This window comes from Thalassophryne amazonica, chromosome 1, assembly GCF_902500255.1.
Source record: "Thalassophryne amazonica chromosome 1, fThaAma1.1, whole genome shotgun sequence".
In the NCBI taxonomy this organism is placed as follows: Eukaryota; Metazoa; Chordata; class Actinopteri; order Batrachoidiformes; family Batrachoididae; genus Thalassophryne; species Thalassophryne amazonica.
Window position 1 is genome coordinate 167,058,176 of NC_047103.1, and position 19,900 is coordinate 167,078,075.

The following is a 19,900-nucleotide window of genomic DNA, read 5'->3' on the forward strand; positions in this document are numbered from 1 at the left end:
TTTTTTTTCACCCACACATGCATAGGTTCATTGGAAAGAGCTTTCAAATGGCTTTAAAACAAGCCTACATTTATTAAAATTCATTAAGAAATAGTGACGCTAGTGCAAAAAAAAACGGTCAGTTTATTATTGATGATCGGCACATCTCCACCCTTAGTAATGGCGCCTTCCTGTCCTGAGCGACACTAATAGATTGAGGCGCGCACATCCATTCCAGTCTATATTTCCATGCATACACCAACATTGGAAAATAAACAAACATTAGCAATAACAACACAAACCAGGATTTTTTTTTTTTAAAAAGACATAAAAACACATCAGTTATATATTGCAGATATGACATTCTGATGATTTTATGCTAACACTACCTGGTCTAGAGCCCGTGGATCCCCACAGGCAACGTGATAGTGTTATATATTTGTTGGCAGCAAATAGAAATTTCCTGTTGATGTCTCACTCTCACTCATCTTCACTGCTTACTCCAGTTAAGAGTGACCGGGGTGTGGAACCTATTCCTGTTGATCTTTTTAATTAAATTTTAAATGTATTTTTCATGTCCCACACAATTCAGTCTTAATTTATTTGTAAAGTGTGTTTAAACTGGGCCAAAGTGCTGTGAAACAAATAAGGACCCCTTCACACATAACACAACGCTGGGCGAAAGAAACAGAAACCAGAAGAAAATCCGTGAACAAAAAACAAAATGGAGAACTGCAAAGCATTCAATCTGCTGTCGGGAGGGAAACACTGTCGGACAGGCGTGCACGATACAGCAGTGATGGTTTCATGCATGACCATGCGTGTGCACGAACACAGTGTGAGCAGCTGGAGTGTGTGGTGCCACATCGTCCCGCTGCTGTGGAGAAAGAAAATAAAAACCACACCATAAAAAACACCGCAATTTCTAATATTTAATCCCTCTTATCGAGCCGGCGTTACAAGTATGAACCTTCTGTTCCTCTGTAGATGACCCATGGTCATTGACGTACAGTCATGAAATGACATGAATGAAGCAGTGCGCTCTTGTGTCCACATCTGCTGGCCCCGCACGTTTGTGCAATGAGCGACACACCAACGGACAGCACGTCATGTGGACCCGAGCTGACATGGGTGATGTGACATTCAGATCGCCAGCCGAGTGTCCACATGATCCGATGGTCCCTTTTCTCTTGGCACAGCCTGCCGATGTGTGTGCGCCGATGTGTGCAGTCACTCTAGTCCATTGCAAAGATGATATACATACGTGTTCGCCAGCTGTGGCTTCCAGGTCCAGAGATCTCTGCAGCGGCTCGCGCGGACATGCCCACCTGTTCGTTCAGGCCCACAGAATAAAGTGTCACTCTCCTTTTCTTTGGTCTGTGATTATTTATTTTGTTATTTGTTATGTAACTGTGTATGCAGTTATTGTCGTATTTATTTATATACTTGTCTTGGCTGTGTTCTCTGTGTTTTTAATGTAACACGTTGTGTGCACTGAGCCGTCATTTCCAGCTGTCAGTGAGTGACTGTCCGGCGATCAGCTGAGAGGCACCTTGCTATGCTGTGTGCGCTCAGATGTGGCTGGCCGGTCCCCATGTGATCTTGTCTGTCCATAATTATCAGCATGTCATGCAAGTGTGCTCCCCCCACACGCCACATGTGTTGGGGGCGTGGGGGTCGGGACAGTCACACCCATGTGTGTTGCTTGGTAATGCACAGTCGTGTTGCACTAAGACAATTTTCACAGACAGCTCAAATGTGATCGCCTGCTCTCTACTATCGTGCCAGGTGCACGAATAGCCCCGCCTTTTCTTAGTGTCCAGCGAGCAGTGTTGGATGTTTGTGTGTTTCACCTGGAATTTGTCCGACACCTGCTGAGAGGGGGGTCAAATGGGCACTCACAGTCTTTTGGCCGCTGATGTGTGCGAATGGTTGTGGTGACAGCTGTACGAGGCGTTTGAGGTGGCTCTGGTTTTTCACGAGTGGGATGCAATTCCTCCTTCGTGTGCTAGTCGGCTTCAATCATGTTATGATGGAAGGGGCCTTTACTGAGGGCAAACAGGACAAAAGTGTTTGTTTTTATTTTGTTTTTACTTTAGCTGTTTTTAAATACATTTTTGATTGCTCAATTTTGCTGATATGGGGAATTTGGAGAATTACTTTCATGTTCAGGATTTCTTATGGATTTTTTTGCACTGCTGTTAGTCATTTTATACAATAACATAAAAGTATGTGATTTAAAATTTTCATTTACACCCCCCCCCACACACACACACACACACTGTGATGGACAGTGTGTCTGTTCATCTACTAGAACATCTCAGTGCTTTTAAGCTGTCCTGATACGTCCTCTAGCATCACCATCAGGCCAGAATTTGTACTTGTACATGAGAGGTCCATGAAGACAGTGTTAAACCTTTCTTTGTGAAATGATGAATTTTCATCTGTTCCCGTCTGTGTTTGTCTGTAGGCCGGTGCTCTGGTTCATGTATACACAGACGGCTCAGTTCTCTTGACTCATGGAGGGACAGAGATGGGACAAGGACTCCACACAAAGATGGTCCAGGTGCACCAGCATGAAGGAGCATCAGACCATCAGACCATTAACTGCTCGCTTCTGCCGTTCTCACAGAAAATTATATAATTAAAATATTTACTGGTTTAACATCTTTTCAGTGTAAAAGCTCAAACAAAGAAATCATTCACGAGCAGTATCTTAAAATCAAGATAGAGGTTAACATGAACTAACTTTCTACACAAAATGAAACAAGTGAGATTTCCTGCAGTCTCAAAATTGTATTAATTTGTTTTCAGGAAGTTTGCATTGTCCACGTCTTGATGCTTTTTTTTATGTGTTTTGACTTTAGTTTGTCTGTTTCGAACTCTTTCATCTTGGGGTTTTTATAATAATTTATTTATGTAGCACTTTAAGCAGAAAAAAACTTGAAAGTGTTTATAAAACAGGATTATATACTTCAGACCAACAATAAAACCCGTGATAAACCAGCTTAAATGTATAAATTTTAAGATCTGCCTGAAAAGATTGATCTGAAGTAGACTTTCTAATGTTAACAGACAAACTGTTCCACAGTTAGGGCACTTAAGAAACTCTGTATAACCTGCTGACTTCTTAACCCCGGAAACTCAGAGGGAACGTGCATCCTTTGAGTGCAGCACACGAGAAGGCACATAAGGTTTAACAAGTTCTGTGAGATAGTTGTGCGCAAAACCGCTTAGAGCCTCTAAAGTCTGCAGCAAAACCTTAACATCAGCTCTTATGGTAACAGGCAGCCAATGAAGGGAAGCCACAACAAGTGTCATGTGATCAAATCTCCTGGTTTTCCTCAAGAATCCAGCAGCAAAATTCTGAACCATCTCCAGACATCTGATGCTCTTAAAGTGGCAGTAACACGATAACAGAATTAGAACACTTTTTCTTGCTTAAATGTGTTTTGACATTTGTTCATGTTTTCTGTTGTTGTTGTTTGCTTTTTGCACATTATGTTCTTCACACTGCATAAAAGGAACCACAAGTCACTTTCCTGCTGATCAACCTTTAAATATTTATGAACGTGTGAATGAGTGCAGATTGCCAGCAGGGTTCTTGGGGTCTCCTGTTCAAAGATCTACATCTCAGAAATGAGCACCAACACGGTTCCTAACAGCAGTTCCACCGCCGCCTCCACCTCCTCAGACCTCAATGGAGCCGCAGTCCAGGTCAGAACACACTCACACAAATGTGTGATGGAAATTAGGAGCATGTGTGGCTGAAGTTACATGTAGTTATTAATGAACATGTTGTCAGTTTCCTTTATTTCCAAAGTTGGGATGGTTTGGAAAAATCTCACAGTGATACTTCCATTTATTTGGACTTTTATTTCTTCTCAGGGTCAGAAACCAAAATGTTTCATCTTTTGTCTCGTTAACATGGTTGCACTTGTTCATATCCGTTTTGTCCTGCATTTCACTCGTGCAACACATTCCAAAAAAAGTTGGGAGACTAAAGTTCAGGTGAACTCGTAAGTCACAATTCTGCTTTATTCACGGCCATTTTGTGGACCTTGAAAATTTAGACTGCTGTATAATATACCGTATATTTTTTTGGTCAACTTCATTAACTCACGGTTTCAGATAACTCGCACTCCAATTTCGTGGACCCCAGCTTGTGCAAGTTAGTGCCCCTTCACACCTCGTATGAGCACACCACGAAACATTGCGACGGCGGGCAGGCATGCATGATGCTGGTGCGACGGTTCGTGCATGCAACAGTGTCTTTTGAGCAAGAGCACTGCAGCTGCTCACACTGTGTTCCATGGGATGAGGTTGATCAGTGCCGCTAATGTGGAGGAAAATAAATTAAAACCAGCTGTATCATTAGTGAATATCACTGGGTTGCTATAAATCATACATAAAATGGGACGCAATACAGAAGCCCGCAGTTAAATAACCCTGGTTAAATTGAAAAAAAAAAAAGCCCCTCACAGGATTTGAACCTGCACGCTTTGATTACCAGACGGAAACTTTACCATTGCACTACAATCAATGTCTTATAACAGGAGCGTGAAATGGCTAAAATCAACAAGCAGATAAACGTATTTTCTAAACAACGAAACAAGTGCTGTGATGACCAAACAGCATTCAGTACAGTGTATTTCTGCTGATACGTGACTGAAAGTGGCGTATTTGTGGCACTGTCCTAGTCCTGTGGCACGCCGCTCACAGCCTTCACGGCCCGACATGCGTGTCCTGTCAGACATGACATTGAGATCACCTGCTGTGTGTCCAAATTTTTATGTATTTCTACACAAGCACACACACGCACAGGTCCATCAATACACGGGAAGTGTGCTGCAGCTGTGAAGTCCAGAACCGGAGATGTCTCAACAGCTGTGGGCAGCCAGCCACACCCCCTGTCCTGTCAGCGCACAAACCAAGATGTCACTCTGTGATCAGATGAGAGATGCCTTGCCTGCCGGGGGTGGCGGGCGGGAGCGTGAACCACACGTACACATGTATTGGTGGGGAGAGTGCAAAACACATGCACACGTGTTGTGTAGGGAGCCAACACTCTGGCATGCCATATTGCAACTTCACAGTCGTGGGGCACTTAGACAAATTTCACTGCCAGCTTGACAGTGATTGTCTGCAGACTGTTTTCATGATGATAGTACGAATGGCTACACATGTTCTAAGTTTCTCATTTATACCCAGCAGTTTATTCAAGAAAGTCCTTTTTTTCTTACATTAAATAACTTGTATTTAAAATAGTTTTAAGTAAAAAAAAAAGATTCTTTAGAAATCTTTGATGTTTGTAAATTAAAACCATAACTCATCTGTTGTTGTTGTTGTTTCAGGTGAGATGATTTCTTGATTAATATGATAATGACCCTTGGACATTTATTTTTAGATAAAATAGCATGAAAAGTAATGTGTACATTTTTAAGTTTGGTAAATTCATTAATTCATATGCGCAGTCAGTCTGCTCTGTGTCAGCCTGATCCCGTCAGATCTCAGAAACTAAGCAGAGCAGGATCTGGTTAGTACTTGGGTGGGAGACCTCTTTGGAACACCAGCAGCTGTGTGTGTTTCTCCAGGTGAAACTGGAGTTGCGTCAGGACGGGCATCCGGCATAAAACTTGTGCCAATTACCAATGCAGATCTGACTGTATCCGCTGTGGCGACCCCAAACACAACAGAAGCCGAATGAACAATAACAGATTCATTAATTCATATCTGCATTTCAACCAGGAAAAACGATAGATAGATAGATAGATAGATAGATAGATAGATAGATAGATAGAGAGAGAGAGAGAGAGAGAGAGAGAGAGAGAGAGAGAGAGAGAGAGAGAGAGAGAGAGAGAGAGAGAGAGAGAGAGAGAGAGAGAGAGAGAGAGATTCATTGTCATTACAAGTGCAACGAAATTTCTTCCCACATAATCACCTCAGACAAAAATACAATTAATCCACAGTTATTACAAGTTGAACGTAATAATGCACACATCAGAATTAGAACGCCCATACATATACATTTGATTGTTTATTTACGCTAAACTTTAAGCCAGTCCGTCATCTGAATTGAGGCAATGTGAATGTGTGTATGTGTTGGGGGGCAGCAGTGTCCCACATGGGACAACATAAATAAATATCATTATTTATTATCAACACAACTTTTTATTCTATATTGTTTTTATTTTACTGTAAAGCACTTTGGTCACCTTGAGTGTTGTAAAGGGCTCTATAAATAAACATTGATAGATTGAACACAACAGGAGACAATGTAACAATGACTGCAGTGTGTTTGTTCATTAGGATTTCTCATGATTAAATAATTTTTTAATTGAGTCATTTCAACATTAAATCATGCCCTCATTGACTATGTGATTGCTTTTAATGTTGTAATCAGGGCAGAGTAATTACTAAAATATGAATTTCACTATTCAAGTGATTGTGAATGTTTTAAAATTATGCACAATAGGGCGGGGCTTCTTCTACCTGTGCAGATGCCTTTTTTGACTGAACTTTGACTTCATGGACATGATTAATGATTCATTAATTTAATGTTAAAATAAGGAAAAGTAGTTACTTTACTTTAGTTACTTTTTAGAGAGCCTTTGTTTTATTTATAAATGTAGCAGCAGGTGGGAGTTTGCAAAGACGACAGGTGAGCTGGACTCTCAGCACATTTAACCAGATGAAGGTCTCCTCTGCAGCTTCAACGTCAAATTGGTGGCATTTTTGGAAACACTTTCCTCGCATTTTGAAACAGTGATGTTCTCTTCTTCCATCTGGACTTCAAATTTTGGTATATTTATTTAGACTAACAAAGAAGGTCCTGTCTATAAGTCCATAATGCAAAAGCCTTGGGGGGGGTGTCTAAGCATCCTCGAACCCCCAGCTTTTTAATGTGATTTTTCCATCCCATTACGCTGACAAAAAATCCTGCTGAGAACCCTGTTACCTGCAACTGCATCAACAAAATGCTGTTAAGTGTTTGCAGGACAAATGTTATGGCGCTTTCGTTCATATGGCAGAACATTTCAAATAAAATTGTGCTATACACTACTTTTGAATAGATTTTTGCATTTTGCATATAACATGCGATTAATCGCGATTAATCATGGAAATCATGCTATTAATCACAATTAATCATTGCCCAGCTCTAATATATATCTATATATATATATCTATATATATATATATATATATATATATATATATATATATATATACGAGGTCTGTCCGTAAAGTATAGGTCCTTTTTATTTTTTTCAAAAACTATATGGATTTCATTCATATGTTTTTACGTCAGACATGCTTGAACCCTCGTGCGCATGCGTGAGTTTTTCCACGCCTGTCGGTGACGTCATTCGCCTGTGAGCACTCCTTGTGGGAGGAGTCGTCCAGCCCCTCGTCGGAATTCCTTTGTCTGAGAAGTTGCTGAGAGACTGGCGCTTTGTTTGATCAAAATTTTTTCTAAACCTGTGAGACACATCGAAGTGGACATGGTTCGAAAAATTAAGCTGGTCTTCAGTGAAAATTTTAACAGCTGATGAGAGATTTTGAGGTGATTCTGTCGCTTTAAGGACTTTTCACGGTGCGAGACGTCGCGCAGCGCTCTCAGGCAGCGTCATCAGCCTGTTTCAAGCTTAAAACCTCCACATTTCAGGCTCTGTTGATCCAGGACGTCGTGAGAGAACAGAGAAGTTTCAGAAGAAGTCGGTTTCAGCATTTTATCCGGATATTCCACTGTTAAAGGAGATTTTTTTAATGAAAGACGTGCGGGCGGATTGCAGCGTCGGCTCGCAGCCGCCGCGACGCTCCGCCACAGGAAAAACACCTCTGTTGGAAGCCTTGAGGACAAGTTGGAACATCCCCAGCTAATAAACAATTTCTCATATACTCACTCCACTGAAAGCCATCAAAAGCCGCCTGGATTTTACAAATGGTTATCAACACGGAGGTGTTTTTCCTGTGCCGCCGCACCGCGTCGGCTGCGTCCCGACGCGCGGACCCGTCCGCACGTCTTTAATTAAAAAAATCTCCTTTAACAGTGGAATATCCGGATAAAATGCTGAAACCGACTTCTTCTGAAACTTCTCTGTTCTCTCACGACGTCCTGGATCAATAGAGCCTGAAATGTGGAGGTTTTAAGCTTGAAACAGGCTGATGACGCTGCCTGAGAGCGCTGAGCGACGTCTCGCACCGTGAAAAGTCCTTAAAGCGACAGAATCACCTCAAAATCTCTCATCAGCTGTTAAAATTTTCACTGAAAACCAGGTTAATTTTTCGAACCATGTCCACTTCGATGTGTCTCACAGGTTTATAAAAAATTTTGATCAAACAAAGCGCCAGTCTCTCAGCAACTTCTCAGACAAAGGAATTCCGACGAGGGGCTGGACGACTCCTCCCACAAGGACTGCTCACAGGCGAATGACGTCACCGACAGGCGTGGAAAAACTCACGCATGCGCACGAGGGTTCAAGCATGTCTGACGTAAAAACATATGAATGAAATCCATATAGTTTTTGAAAAAAATAAAAAGGACCTATACTTTACGGACAGCCCTCGTATATATATATGTTGTGTGGGCTGCTGAAGAGGAGGTACTGCTGGCACACCACCACCAGATGGCGCCCTGCTTGGAGTGCGGGCTTCAAGCACGAGAGGGCGCCGGAGCCACTGGGAGTGACAGCTGTCACTCATCCTCAGCACCAGCTGTCACTCATTCATCTCATCACCATCACCATAAAGGCCGGACTGCAACTCCACCTCCTCGCCGAGAAATGAGCTACCATTCAGGTAATATTCTCTGCTGTACTTAATACTGACTAATAGTCTGAACTTCTTTGCAGCCGTTTTCCTGTGGGTGTTGCCTTATCTGTGGGATTGGCGTTTGGTGTGATCAGCGACAGCTTCGCTTCACACCCCAACCAGATAAGTGGTTAGACAGGAGCTGCACGAGTGTGTGATTGGAGGTGGAGGTTTTCCCTCCTAACTGTATACAGACTGTGGGATTACTGAGTGTGCGAACTCACACTCATCAGGACTGTCTCTGTTCTCTGCCAGCAGTACCGGGTCTGACTGCTGAAGACAGCGGCCACCTGGGGCGCAGGGCTTGGCGGCTCCGGTGTTCTTCAGCTCCGTTGGTGGTGGAAGCTGTGTGGGATCCGGCTCGTCTCTCGCCAGGCGTCTTCTATCGTCGAGCCTGCCCACACGTCACTTTGTGTATAATTGACAGTCCACCATATTGTTATTGTCTGTACGTCGTTGTGCGATTCACAACATTAAATTGTTACTTTTGGCTTATCCATTGTCCGTTCATTAACGCCCCCTGTTGTGGGTCCGTGTCACGACGCTTTCACAACAGGATTTCTCGGCCAGCGTCATGGATCCCAAGGGGCGTCAACCATCGCTTGAACAGCCAATGGAAGAGCGAGGTGCACAGGCGCCAGCAGGAGGCGTGTTGGGTGAGCTGCAGCACATCTTAACCGCCTTTACCGCACGGTTGGACTTAGTTACCGAGCAGAGCATTGTTCTCAATCGTAGGATGGAGGCTCTCACCGCCCAGGTGGAAGCACATGCTCAGGGCGCTGCTGCAGCACCTCCTCCTGCTGACCGTGTGCCAGAGACAGACATCCCGCTGGTTGTTCAACGAACCCCCCCACCTTCCCCTGAAGCATACATAAGCCCTCCGGAGCCGTACGGAGGCTGTGTGGAGACGTGCGCGGACTTCTTGATGCAGTGCTCGCTCGTCTTTTCACAGCGTCCCGTCATGTACGCGTCAGACACTAGCCGGGTGGCTTACGTTATAAATTTGCTTCGAGGAGAGGCACGCGCCTGGGCTACGGCGCTCTGGGAGCAGAATTCACGGCTCCTAATGGTTTACACTGAGTTTGTGAGGGAGTTCCGCCAGGTGTTCGACCACCCTCATAGAGGCGAGACCGCTTCAAGCGTGCTGCTGTCGATACGGCAGGGGCGTCAGAGCGCAGCGAAGTATGCAGTTGACTTCCGCATCGCAGCAGCGTGAGCCAGCTGGAATGCTGTTGCGCTCTGCGCCGCCTTTGTAAACGGACTGTGTCTGGTCCTTAAGGAGCACCTGGTGACGAAGGACGAGCCGCGGGATTTAGATGGGCTTATCGACCTGGTTATACGGTTAGACAACCGATTAACAGAACACCGACGGGAGCGAGACGAAGGGCGTGGTCAGGCACAAGCCGTCCCTCTTCCTCCCGGGTCCGAAAGGGAGCCGACTTCCCCATGCTCCACTGCCAGGGCTCTCCACGTGACAACAGCTCCCCCTGCTGACGTTGCTATGGAAACAAGCAGGGCCAAAAAGCGATCAGATCAGAGACAAAGGAGGCTGATCCGTGGAGAGTGTTTTCTCTGCAGCTCAACTGAGCACACACAGAGAGAATGCCCCAAACGGTCAAAACAGCAGCACTCGTCCTTAGAGACTGGGCTAAGGGTGGGTCACAACACCCACGCGGGGAAACCCCGAAGATCTGCACGAATCCCAGTCACGATCCTGAGCGGGGATCTAACCCTTCACGCCCCAGCACTGGTGGACACGGGGTCGGAGGGGAATCTGCTGGATAGCAAATGGGCAAAGGAGGTTGGGCTCCCTCTAGTGGCCTTACCGTCACCATTGTCGGTGCGGGCACTAGATGGCACCCTTCTTCCACTAATCACACACCAGACACACCCAGTGACATTGGTGGTGTCTGGGAATCACAGGGAGGAGATTGTGTTTTATGTAACACCTTCTACCTCCCGAGTGATTTTGGGTTTTCCATGGGTGTTGAAACACAATCCCCGGATTGATTGGCCGTCTGGGGTTGTGGTTCAGTGGAGCAAAACCTGCCACCGGGAGTGTTTAGGATCCTCAGTTCCACCCGGTGTGACAGCTAAGGAGGAGGCATTAGTCCCCCCCAATCTGGCGGTGGTGCCAGCTGAGTACCATGACCTTGCTGACGTCTTCAGCAAGGATCTGGCACTCACGCTGCCCCCACACCGTCTGTACGATTGTGCCATTGATTTGATACCGGGCGCTGAGTACCCGTCCAGCAGGCTGTACAACCTCTCACGTCCGGAACGCGAATCAATGGAGACCTACATCTGGGACTCGTTAGCTGCCGGGTTGATCCGGAACTCCACCTCCCCGATGGGTGCTGGTTTCTTTTTTGTGGGCAAGAAGGACGGCGGACTCCGTCCATGCATTGATTACAGAGGGCTGAATGAGATCATGGTTCGCAACCGATACCCGTTACCCCTGTTGGATTCAGTGTTCACGCCCCTGCATGGAGCCCAAATATTCACGAAATTGGATCTTAGGAATGCTTATCACCTGGTTCGGATCTGGGAGGGAGACGAGTGGAAGACAGCATTTAACACCCCGTTAGGTCACTTTGAGTACCTGGTCATGCCGTTCGGCCTCACCAATGCGCCTGCGACGTTCCAAGCATTGGTTAATGACGTCTTGCGGGACTTCCTGCATCGGTTTGTCTTCGTATATGTAGACGATATACTCATCTTTTCTCCGGATCCTGAGACCCATGTCAAGCATGTACGTCAGGTCCTACAGCAGTTGTTGGAGAACCGGCTGTTTGTGAAGGGCGAGAAGTGCGAGTTCCACCGCACTTCTTTGTCCTTCCTGGGGTTCATAATCTCCTCCAACTCCGTCGCCCCTGATCCGGCCAAGGTTGCGGCGGTGAGAGATTGGCCCCAACCAACAAACCGTAGGAAACTACAACAGTTCCTCGGTTTTGCAAATTTCTACCGGAGGTTCATCAAGGGCTACAGTCAGGTAGTTAGCCCCCTGACAGCCCTGACCTCCACAAAAGTCCCCTTCACCTGGTCGGATCGGTGCGAAGCCGCGTTTAGGGAGTTGAAACGCCGGTTCTCGACTGCACCAGTTCTGGTGCAGCCCGATCCTAATCGCCAGTTCATAGTTGAAGTGGACACCTCTGACTCAGGGATAGGAGCCGTGCTATCCCAGAGCGGGGAGTCCGACAGGGTTCTCCATCCATGTGCCTACTTTTCCCGCAGGTTGACCCCGGCTGAAAGGAACTATGACGTCGGCAATCGGGAACTTCTTGCGGTGAAGGAGGCTCTTGAGGGGTGGAGACATCTGTTGGAGGGAGCATCGGTACCATTTACGGTTTTCACGGACCATCTGAACCTGGAGTACATTCGGACCGCCAGGCGTCTGAACCCCAGGCAAGCCCGCTGGTCGCTGTTCTTCGGGCGTTTTGACTTCTGGATCACCTACCACCCCGGGAAAAAAAACCAACGATCTGACGCCCTGTCCCGGGTGCATGAAGAGGAGGTCAAGACCGAGCTGTCAGACCCCCCGGAAACCATCATCCCCGAGTCCACTGTCGTGGCCACCCTTACCTGGGACGTGGAGAAGACCGTCCGGGAGGCCCTGACACGGAGCCCGGACCCGGGGACAGGTCCGAAGAACAAATTGTACGTCCCACCAGAGGCCAGAGCTGCGGTCCTTGACTTCTGTCACGGTTCCAAGCTCTCCTGTCATCCAGGGGTGCGAAGGACCGTGGCAGTGGTCCGGCAGCGCTTCTGGTGGGCGTCTATGGAAGCCGACGTCCGGGAGTATGTCCAGGCCTGCACCACCTGTGCCAGGGGCAAAACTGACCACCACAAGGCCCAAGGCCTCCTCCAGCCTCTGCCCGTGCCTCATCGCCCCTGGTCTCACATCGGCCTGGACTTTGTCCCGCCGTCCCAGGGCATGACTACCATCCTCACGATAGTGGACCGGTTCTCCAAGGCAGCCCACTTCGTGGCCCTCCCGAAGCTCCCGACGGCCCAGGAGACTGCAGACCTCCTGGTCCGCCATGTCGTGCGTCTGCATGGGATTCCATCGGACATTGTCTCGGATCGTGGTCCTCAGTTCTCCTCCCAGGTCTGGAGGAGTTTCTGCAGGGAACTGGGGGCCACCGTCAGTCTCTCGTCTGGGTACCACCCCCAGACGAACGGGCAGGCAGAGCGGACGAACCAGGAACTGGAGCAGGCCCTCCGCTGCGTGACCTCCGCGCACTCGACGGCCTGGAGTAACCATCTGGCCTGGATCGAGTACGCTCATAATAGCCAAGTTTCATCTGCCATCGGCCTCTCCCCGTTTGAGGTGTGTTTGGGGTACCAACCCCCATTGTTTCCGCTAGTGGAGGGAGAGGTCGGGGTGCCCTCGGTCCAGGCCCATCTGAGGAAGTGCCGTCGGGTGTGGCATACCGCCCGCTCTGCCCTGCTCAGAGCCCGGACGAGGGCTAAGGCCCATTCAGACCGCCGGCATTCCCCGGCCCCTGCATACCAGCCCGGGCAGGCGGTCTGGCTATCCACAAAGGACATACCTCTACAAACGGAATCCCAGAAGCTTAAGGACAGGTTTATAGGACCCTTCACCATCGTGAAGGTCCTCAGTCCAGCCGCAGTGAAGCTGAAGCTGCCAGCTTCACTGCGGATACATCCAGTATTCCACGTCTCCAGACTCAAACCCTGCCACACCTCTCCCTTCTGTGCCCCTGGACTGGCGCCGCCGCCTGCCCGGATCATCGACGGGGAGCCGGCTTGGACTGTGCGCCGACTCCTGGACGTTCGTCGAAAGGGCCGGGGGTTCCAGTACTTGGTGGACTGGGAAGGATATGGACCCGAAGAACACTCCTGGGTGAAGAGGAGCTTCATCCTGGACCCGGCCCTCTTGGCCGATTTCTACGCCCGGCACCCGGACAAGCCTGGTTGAGGGGGGGGTCCTGTTGTGTGGGCCGCTGAAGAGGAGGTACTGCTGGCCCACCACCACCAGATGGCGCCCTGCTTGGAGTGCGGGCTTCAAGCACGAGAGGGCGCCGGAGCCACTGGGAGTGACAGCTGTCACTCATCCTCAGCACCAGCTGTCACTCATATATATATGAAATTTTTATTTCAGAGATGTCAACAGATGAGAAGAAAAACACAGTACAAGTGCTGCACATTGCAGAAAAGGAGTGGGCTGAAGTAATAAACTTATTTTAAACTTATTCATCTGTTTACAAGGTGCATCACAAGGGTAAAGTCGAACTTTACCAACGCCCCTGAGCAAGTACATAGGCAACAGTGGTCAGCAAAAACTCCCTTGGATGTTTTTTGAGGAAGAAACCTCAAGCAGACCAGACTCAGAGGGGTGACCAACTGCTGAGGCCAAACTAAAAACAACAAAGACTAAATAAACCATATACAACAAAGAATCCTCAAACATGCAAAATAAAAGAGTTTGATTATTGGCCATCAGCAGTTGTCCAGAAAACATCTCAGGTGAAGAACTTTCTCATGTGAATTCAGTCAAGCTGTATGCTCAGACAGAGGCCCACTCTCCAACACCCACCCACGAAAGTAACGTTTTACGTTGCGTTTATGCAGGCAACTCCATATTGTACTGCTTGTCAAAGGTTTCCCAAAGTAATCCCTTGCCCATGTGGTTATATCAGCTATTGATGAATTAAGGTTTATGATGCAGTGCCATCTGAGATCACAGATGTTCAGCTAAGGCTTGTGTTCCTGCCCTTTACACACTGAATTCCTCCAGCTTTCTTAAATCGTTTAATGATATTATGCACTGTCCATCCTCTTTCTGATTTTGGGTTGTATATGACACATTTAAAAGTTGACCATAGTGCTGCACAAAGTCAATACATAAATGATAACTATAGTCTCTCTCTGCAGAATGCGTGTGAGATCCTGGTCAAACGTCTGGAACCTTACAAGACCAAGAATCCCAAAGGTTCATGGGAAGACTGGGTGAGCAGCAGAATGTTTGCAGACTGAGTTCTGATTGGATCTGGATTCATTTTTGGTCTTTATTCCCATTTCAGGTTACAGCAGCGTATTTTGACAGAGTCAGTCTCAGCGCTAGTGGATTTTATAAGTAAGTTCTTCAAGCGACAAATGTGATGCTGATTCAGATCCAGACCACATCTTCAGTGTTTTGGTCTTTGCCATCAGGACTCCAGATATTGGTTATGACTTTGAAACAAACTCAGGCCGACCATTTCACTACTTCACGTACGGAGTGGCCTGTTCCGAGGTGGAGATCGACTGTCTGACCGGAGCTCACAAGGTCAGTACAAACGCTGTCTGGGCACTTGAACAAAACTTGGGCGTTTAGTCCTTCACGGGTTTATTGACTCATCAGCACATAAAAGGTCTGCAGTAGATTTCTACTCTTACCTGTCTACTGTACTTCAACCAATCAGTGAGAAATGTAAAGAGGATGCCACACTTTGGAAAATCTTTGAGCGCAGGCTCACATAAAAAAAAAATGATTGTGCACAAAGGAGACTAGTGAGGGAAGCCACCAAGAAAGCCAGTAGTGGTTGTAATTAGAGAGCCGATAGTCTGCACTCTCCCATGGTGCCCTGATAAGGGCATTGATAAGGTGACCATTACATTGATAAGGTTACCATTAACAAGTGATGCTTTTCTGCAGAAGGCTTTTCCAAAGCACAATTCAGTGTTTTTTGACCTTTTGACCCCAACATAAATAAGCTTCTTGGGGTCACCATGCCTAACACACAGACCACGTTTGGTGACAATCAGGTAATTAGGAAAGAAGTTCTTGCACTCACAATACTTTTACAAAGTATGCTCATGTGACCTTCACCTTTGACCTTTTGATGGCGAGTTTGTCGAAACATTTTGGACATGCACAATATTTTCAATGTATGCCAGTGTATGTCTCATACGTCCCGCATACGCGGACCATAAGTTGTAAGTAAGTTATGCGATTGTTTATACACGTTTCTTGTAAGTTACTCATAACTCGAAATATGTCCATTGATGATGTCCATTTCACACAACGTCCCAACTGCATTGGAATTGGGGCTGTACCATGTTTGGTGACAATGTTGCTCACAAGTCAAATGCTGCATAACTGACAGACTGACCCCCTGCATGCACTGACTTTCTGACTGACTGATTTGCTGACTGACTCCCTGACTGACTCCCTGCACATGCTGACTCCCTGACTCTCTGACTGATTGATCCCCTTACTGACTCCCTGACTGACCCCCTGCACATACTAATTCTCTGACTGACTCCCTGCATGTACTGACTCCCTGACTCTGACTGACTGACCCCCTGCACATACTGACTCCTTGATTCTCTGACTGACTGACCCCTGCACATACTGACTCCCTGATTCTCTGACTGACTGACCCCCTTCACATACTGACTCCTTGACTCTCTGACTGACTGACTCCCTGACTGACCCCCTGCACATACTGATTCTCTGACTGACTCCCTGCATGTACTCAATCCCTGACTCTGACTGACTGACCCCTTGCACATACTGACTCCTTGACTCTCTGACTGACTGACTCCTGCACATACTGACTCCCTGACTGACCCCCTACACATATTGACTCCCTGACTCTCTGACTGACTGACCCCTGCACATACTGACTCCCTGACTCTCTGACTGACTGACCCCCTGCACATACTGACTCCTTGACTCTCTGACTGACTGACTCCCTGACTGACCCCCTGCACATACTGACTCTCTGACTGACTCCCTGCATGTACTGACTCCCTGACTCTCTGACTGACTGATCCCCTGACTGACTCCCTGACTGACCCCCTGATTGACTGACTACCGATTGGCTGGTCTATGGGGAAAAAACTAAAGAATAAGGAGATAAAATATATATTTGGAAACATGAAAAAATAAAGTGACTTTCAAACCTAAACAAAGCTATATTTTTGGAGCTATATTTTTATGATAACCAAATTGTAAAAAAGTTGAGGTGTGTGAAACTAATCTTCATATTATTGTAATAAATTTCCACCAAACATGCAGTATGCATGTAGGTTGACCCCAGAATTGCTTACGGGGTTTGTTTTGGCAAAGGTCATGGTTACTGAAGTCAGAGTCTAAAATTTTGGTTGTGGTCGTGGTTTAAAGTTGTGATATTATCGTGAAAATGTTGTAACTTCTTGAGAAAAAAAAGTTGAAGCTTTTTCTGTTTTGCAGTATTTTATTTTTACTTTTTATTTTGCAGAATCTGAGCACCACCATAGTGATGGACGTCGGGAACAGCCTCAATCCAGCTATTGACGTCGGGCAGGTGAGTCGGTGAAATGACCAACTGATTATATCTGTGGCACCCACTCTGGACAAATGGTGGCCTGTGTCTGCAGGTTGAAGGGGCCTTCATGCAGGGCCTGGGTCTCTTCACGCTGGAGGAGCTCCATTATTCGCCAGCGGGCGTGCTCCTCACTCGGGGCCCCGGCTCCTATAAGATCCCAGCCTTTGGGGACATTCCGAGCCGCCTGACTGTGTCCCTTCTGCGTGACGCGCCCAACGATAAGGCCATCTTCGCCTCCAAGGTTGACATTTTGATGTGTTTGGAAATGTGTTGGCTGCTGATGGTACTGAGCTAATATGTGTCCGTCCCCGCAGGCTGTGGGCGAGCCTCCTCTCTTCCTGGCGTCTTCTGTGTTCTTTGCCATTAAAGATGCCATCCTCGCTGCCCGGGCGGAGTCGGGTCTCAGAGGTCCATTCAGACTCGATAGCCCCGCCTCTGCAGAGAGGATCCGAAACGCCTGCAGTGACCGCTTCACCGAACTGGTACAAACATCTCTCCTGTCTATGTTGGTTCAGTTTATGCCTGAGGCCAAAATATGGTCATCAGGTATCGCCAAGGCCTTCTGTCTGTCCGTCTGTCTGTGCTCAACATAACTCTCTTCCTCTTACTGCCACGGTCTTCAAATTCACAGGGAGCATTTTTGGGTTACAGATCTTGGACAAGTTCAAAGATGGCTAACCTTGACTTACTTTAAGAGGTCAAAAGGACACATTTTGTTTCCTGTTTTTATGCTCATATGGCCAAGGATATTTTAAAATTGCGTTATTTTTTTTAAATGAGCGCACAATGTAGTTGTAGTGCTAACTCATGCTATGAACTCTGTTTTTCTGTTTCAGTGTCCTCCTGCAGAACCCGACACCTTCACACCCTGGGCGGTACGAGTCTAAGACTCTCAACCAACAAAAAGAACAAGCGAGTGATCAACCCCAGAGATTCACGACAACAAGACACGAAGAAATAAGAAAGAGCTGACATCAGTCTGAGAATCTGATCACAAACTGATCATTACACACCATTAGAAATTAAAACTGAGTGCTGTGCCATTTATGACCATAACTTATGTAAATATGAGCTTGCAGACGAGCTGATCTTAGCGAAGTCTTCTTGTACATGTGAAAGACGTGCTAACACTAACAGTGAAAGCTACTTAAGAACAAAATCACACACATGCAGTATTCTAGCACTTAAAAGATGATTTATTTACTCACCTGCTTTGGGAGGTGACAACTGTTGGATTATGTTTTCTTAAAATATGTTGATGCTAGTGTTAATTAACTTAAGATCATTAGCATTGCTGTAGCTGTGTGCACTTAATTTATGCATTTATAATATTGCAACAAAAGACATGAGCAGGTTAAACATGAGCATAGTTACTAATAATCGAAACCTTTATTACAGTGGCCAATAGAGGCCACAACACTTAGAAATTAACACTAGCAAGTCCACAAAACACACAAAAAAAAAACCTGCATAAATTGTATAACATAAAAAAGAATCTTGGAAATTAAGAAGAAATATGCAGAGAACAAACACCAATATAACCTTCAGGCACACAACAATTTAATTTCATAACATGGCCAGGAATGAAAGTTCTCCGTCGCTACAATGGATTTTTTGTCAATTTGGCTGGCAAAAAGCAGGGTTCACACTGACAATGTCCTGATGAAAAATCAAGGCTGGATGCAAGATATAAAATTTAACCACATTCAAGCATTGAAACATTGATTTTTAGAATAACGTCTGTTTTTATTTTATTGTTTCTCCTGGCAGCGAGTCCCTGTCTGTTTCTCTGTGTCCCGTCTGCACCCGGGGGGTGGGGGTGGCGTCAGCTCATAACATGGCGCCATTTTGGGTCCAACTGCGCTGAACTACTGAATGGAACTTTTATGTTTTCAACATTTTTTAAAATCATTTAACCACATACAGCAACACATCCAGGTACAGGTGCTATCAAAATAAATCTAAAAATAGTTAAGCTATCAAATTTACATAAATTTACAATTTATGATGATTTATTTAATTAATTTAAAGCCTGATTTATGCAGCTGCAGCTCTGTAACTCTGTGTCATGCAATGATGTGCGTGACAGTTTTAAAGTTCTCCATCTCTGGATTATGATTTATTTTGGACTAATATGACCTTCAACAAGCTTTTCTTTCTACAATCATCACCTCTACATCAAAGGTAAGCTGAACATTTTCATCTTTTACCGACTTCATACTGTAAATGTGATGCAGTCTTTTCTGATCCATTTATCAGCGTGCGCGCTATAAAAACGGTTATAGTATGATGGCAGACGAAGGATTAAAAGCAGAAAAGTGTCAAATCACAGCCTTTTGTGTCTGATTTAACAGGTGCATGTCAGACTGCAGGTCCGAGTCTGAACACGGTTTGAAAAAACTAAATGGACTTCAGTCCATTCTTGTTACTCGCAAAGAGAATCTCAACATCTTCAGCTCTGCCACCTCCAGCTCTGCCTCCTGTCTGCAGCGTATTGCTGCTCACAGATCTTCACCTGTTTTCTAAGCCTAGCTTCTACTACTCTTTCCCATAACTTCATGCTGTGGCTGATTAACATTATGCCTCTGTAGTTACTGCAGCTCTGCACATCACCCTTGTTCTTGAAAATAGGAACCAGCACACTTCGTCTCCACTCCTCAGGCATCCTCTCACTTTCCAAGATTTTATTAAACAATCTGGTTAGAAACTCTACTGCCATCTCTCCTAGACATTTCCATGCCTTCACTGGAATGTCATCTGGACCATCTGCCTTTCCACTTTTCATCCTCTTC

The 19,900-nt window shown here is 46.2% G+C and overlaps 1 protein-coding gene and 1 pseudogene across 1 annotated transcript in view; both read left to right on the plus strand.

Annotated features, from left to right (window-relative positions):
• xdh (xanthine dehydrogenase) overlaps nt 1–18,647 on the plus strand; it is a 145,075-nt gene extending 126,428 nt beyond the window's left edge. Inside the window, exons 30-36 of the mRNA XM_034178855.1 lie at nt 14,689–14,763; nt 14,838–14,890; nt 14,968–15,082; nt 17,022–17,087; nt 17,161–17,349; nt 17,423–17,590; nt 17,945–18,647. Coding sequence (XP_034034746.1) covers nt 14,689–14,763; nt 14,838–14,890; nt 14,968–15,082; nt 17,022–17,087; nt 17,161–17,349; nt 17,423–17,590; nt 17,945–17,995 — 717 coding nt within the window. The 3' untranslated portion in view covers nt 17,996–18,647. The remainder of the gene's footprint in view (nt 1–14,688; nt 14,764–14,837; nt 14,891–14,967; nt 15,083–17,021; nt 17,088–17,160; nt 17,350–17,422; nt 17,591–17,944) is intronic.
• LOC117521322 lies at nt 5,446–5,564 on the plus strand (annotated as a pseudogene).
• Nucleotides 18,648–19,900: the final 1,253 nt, after the last annotated feature.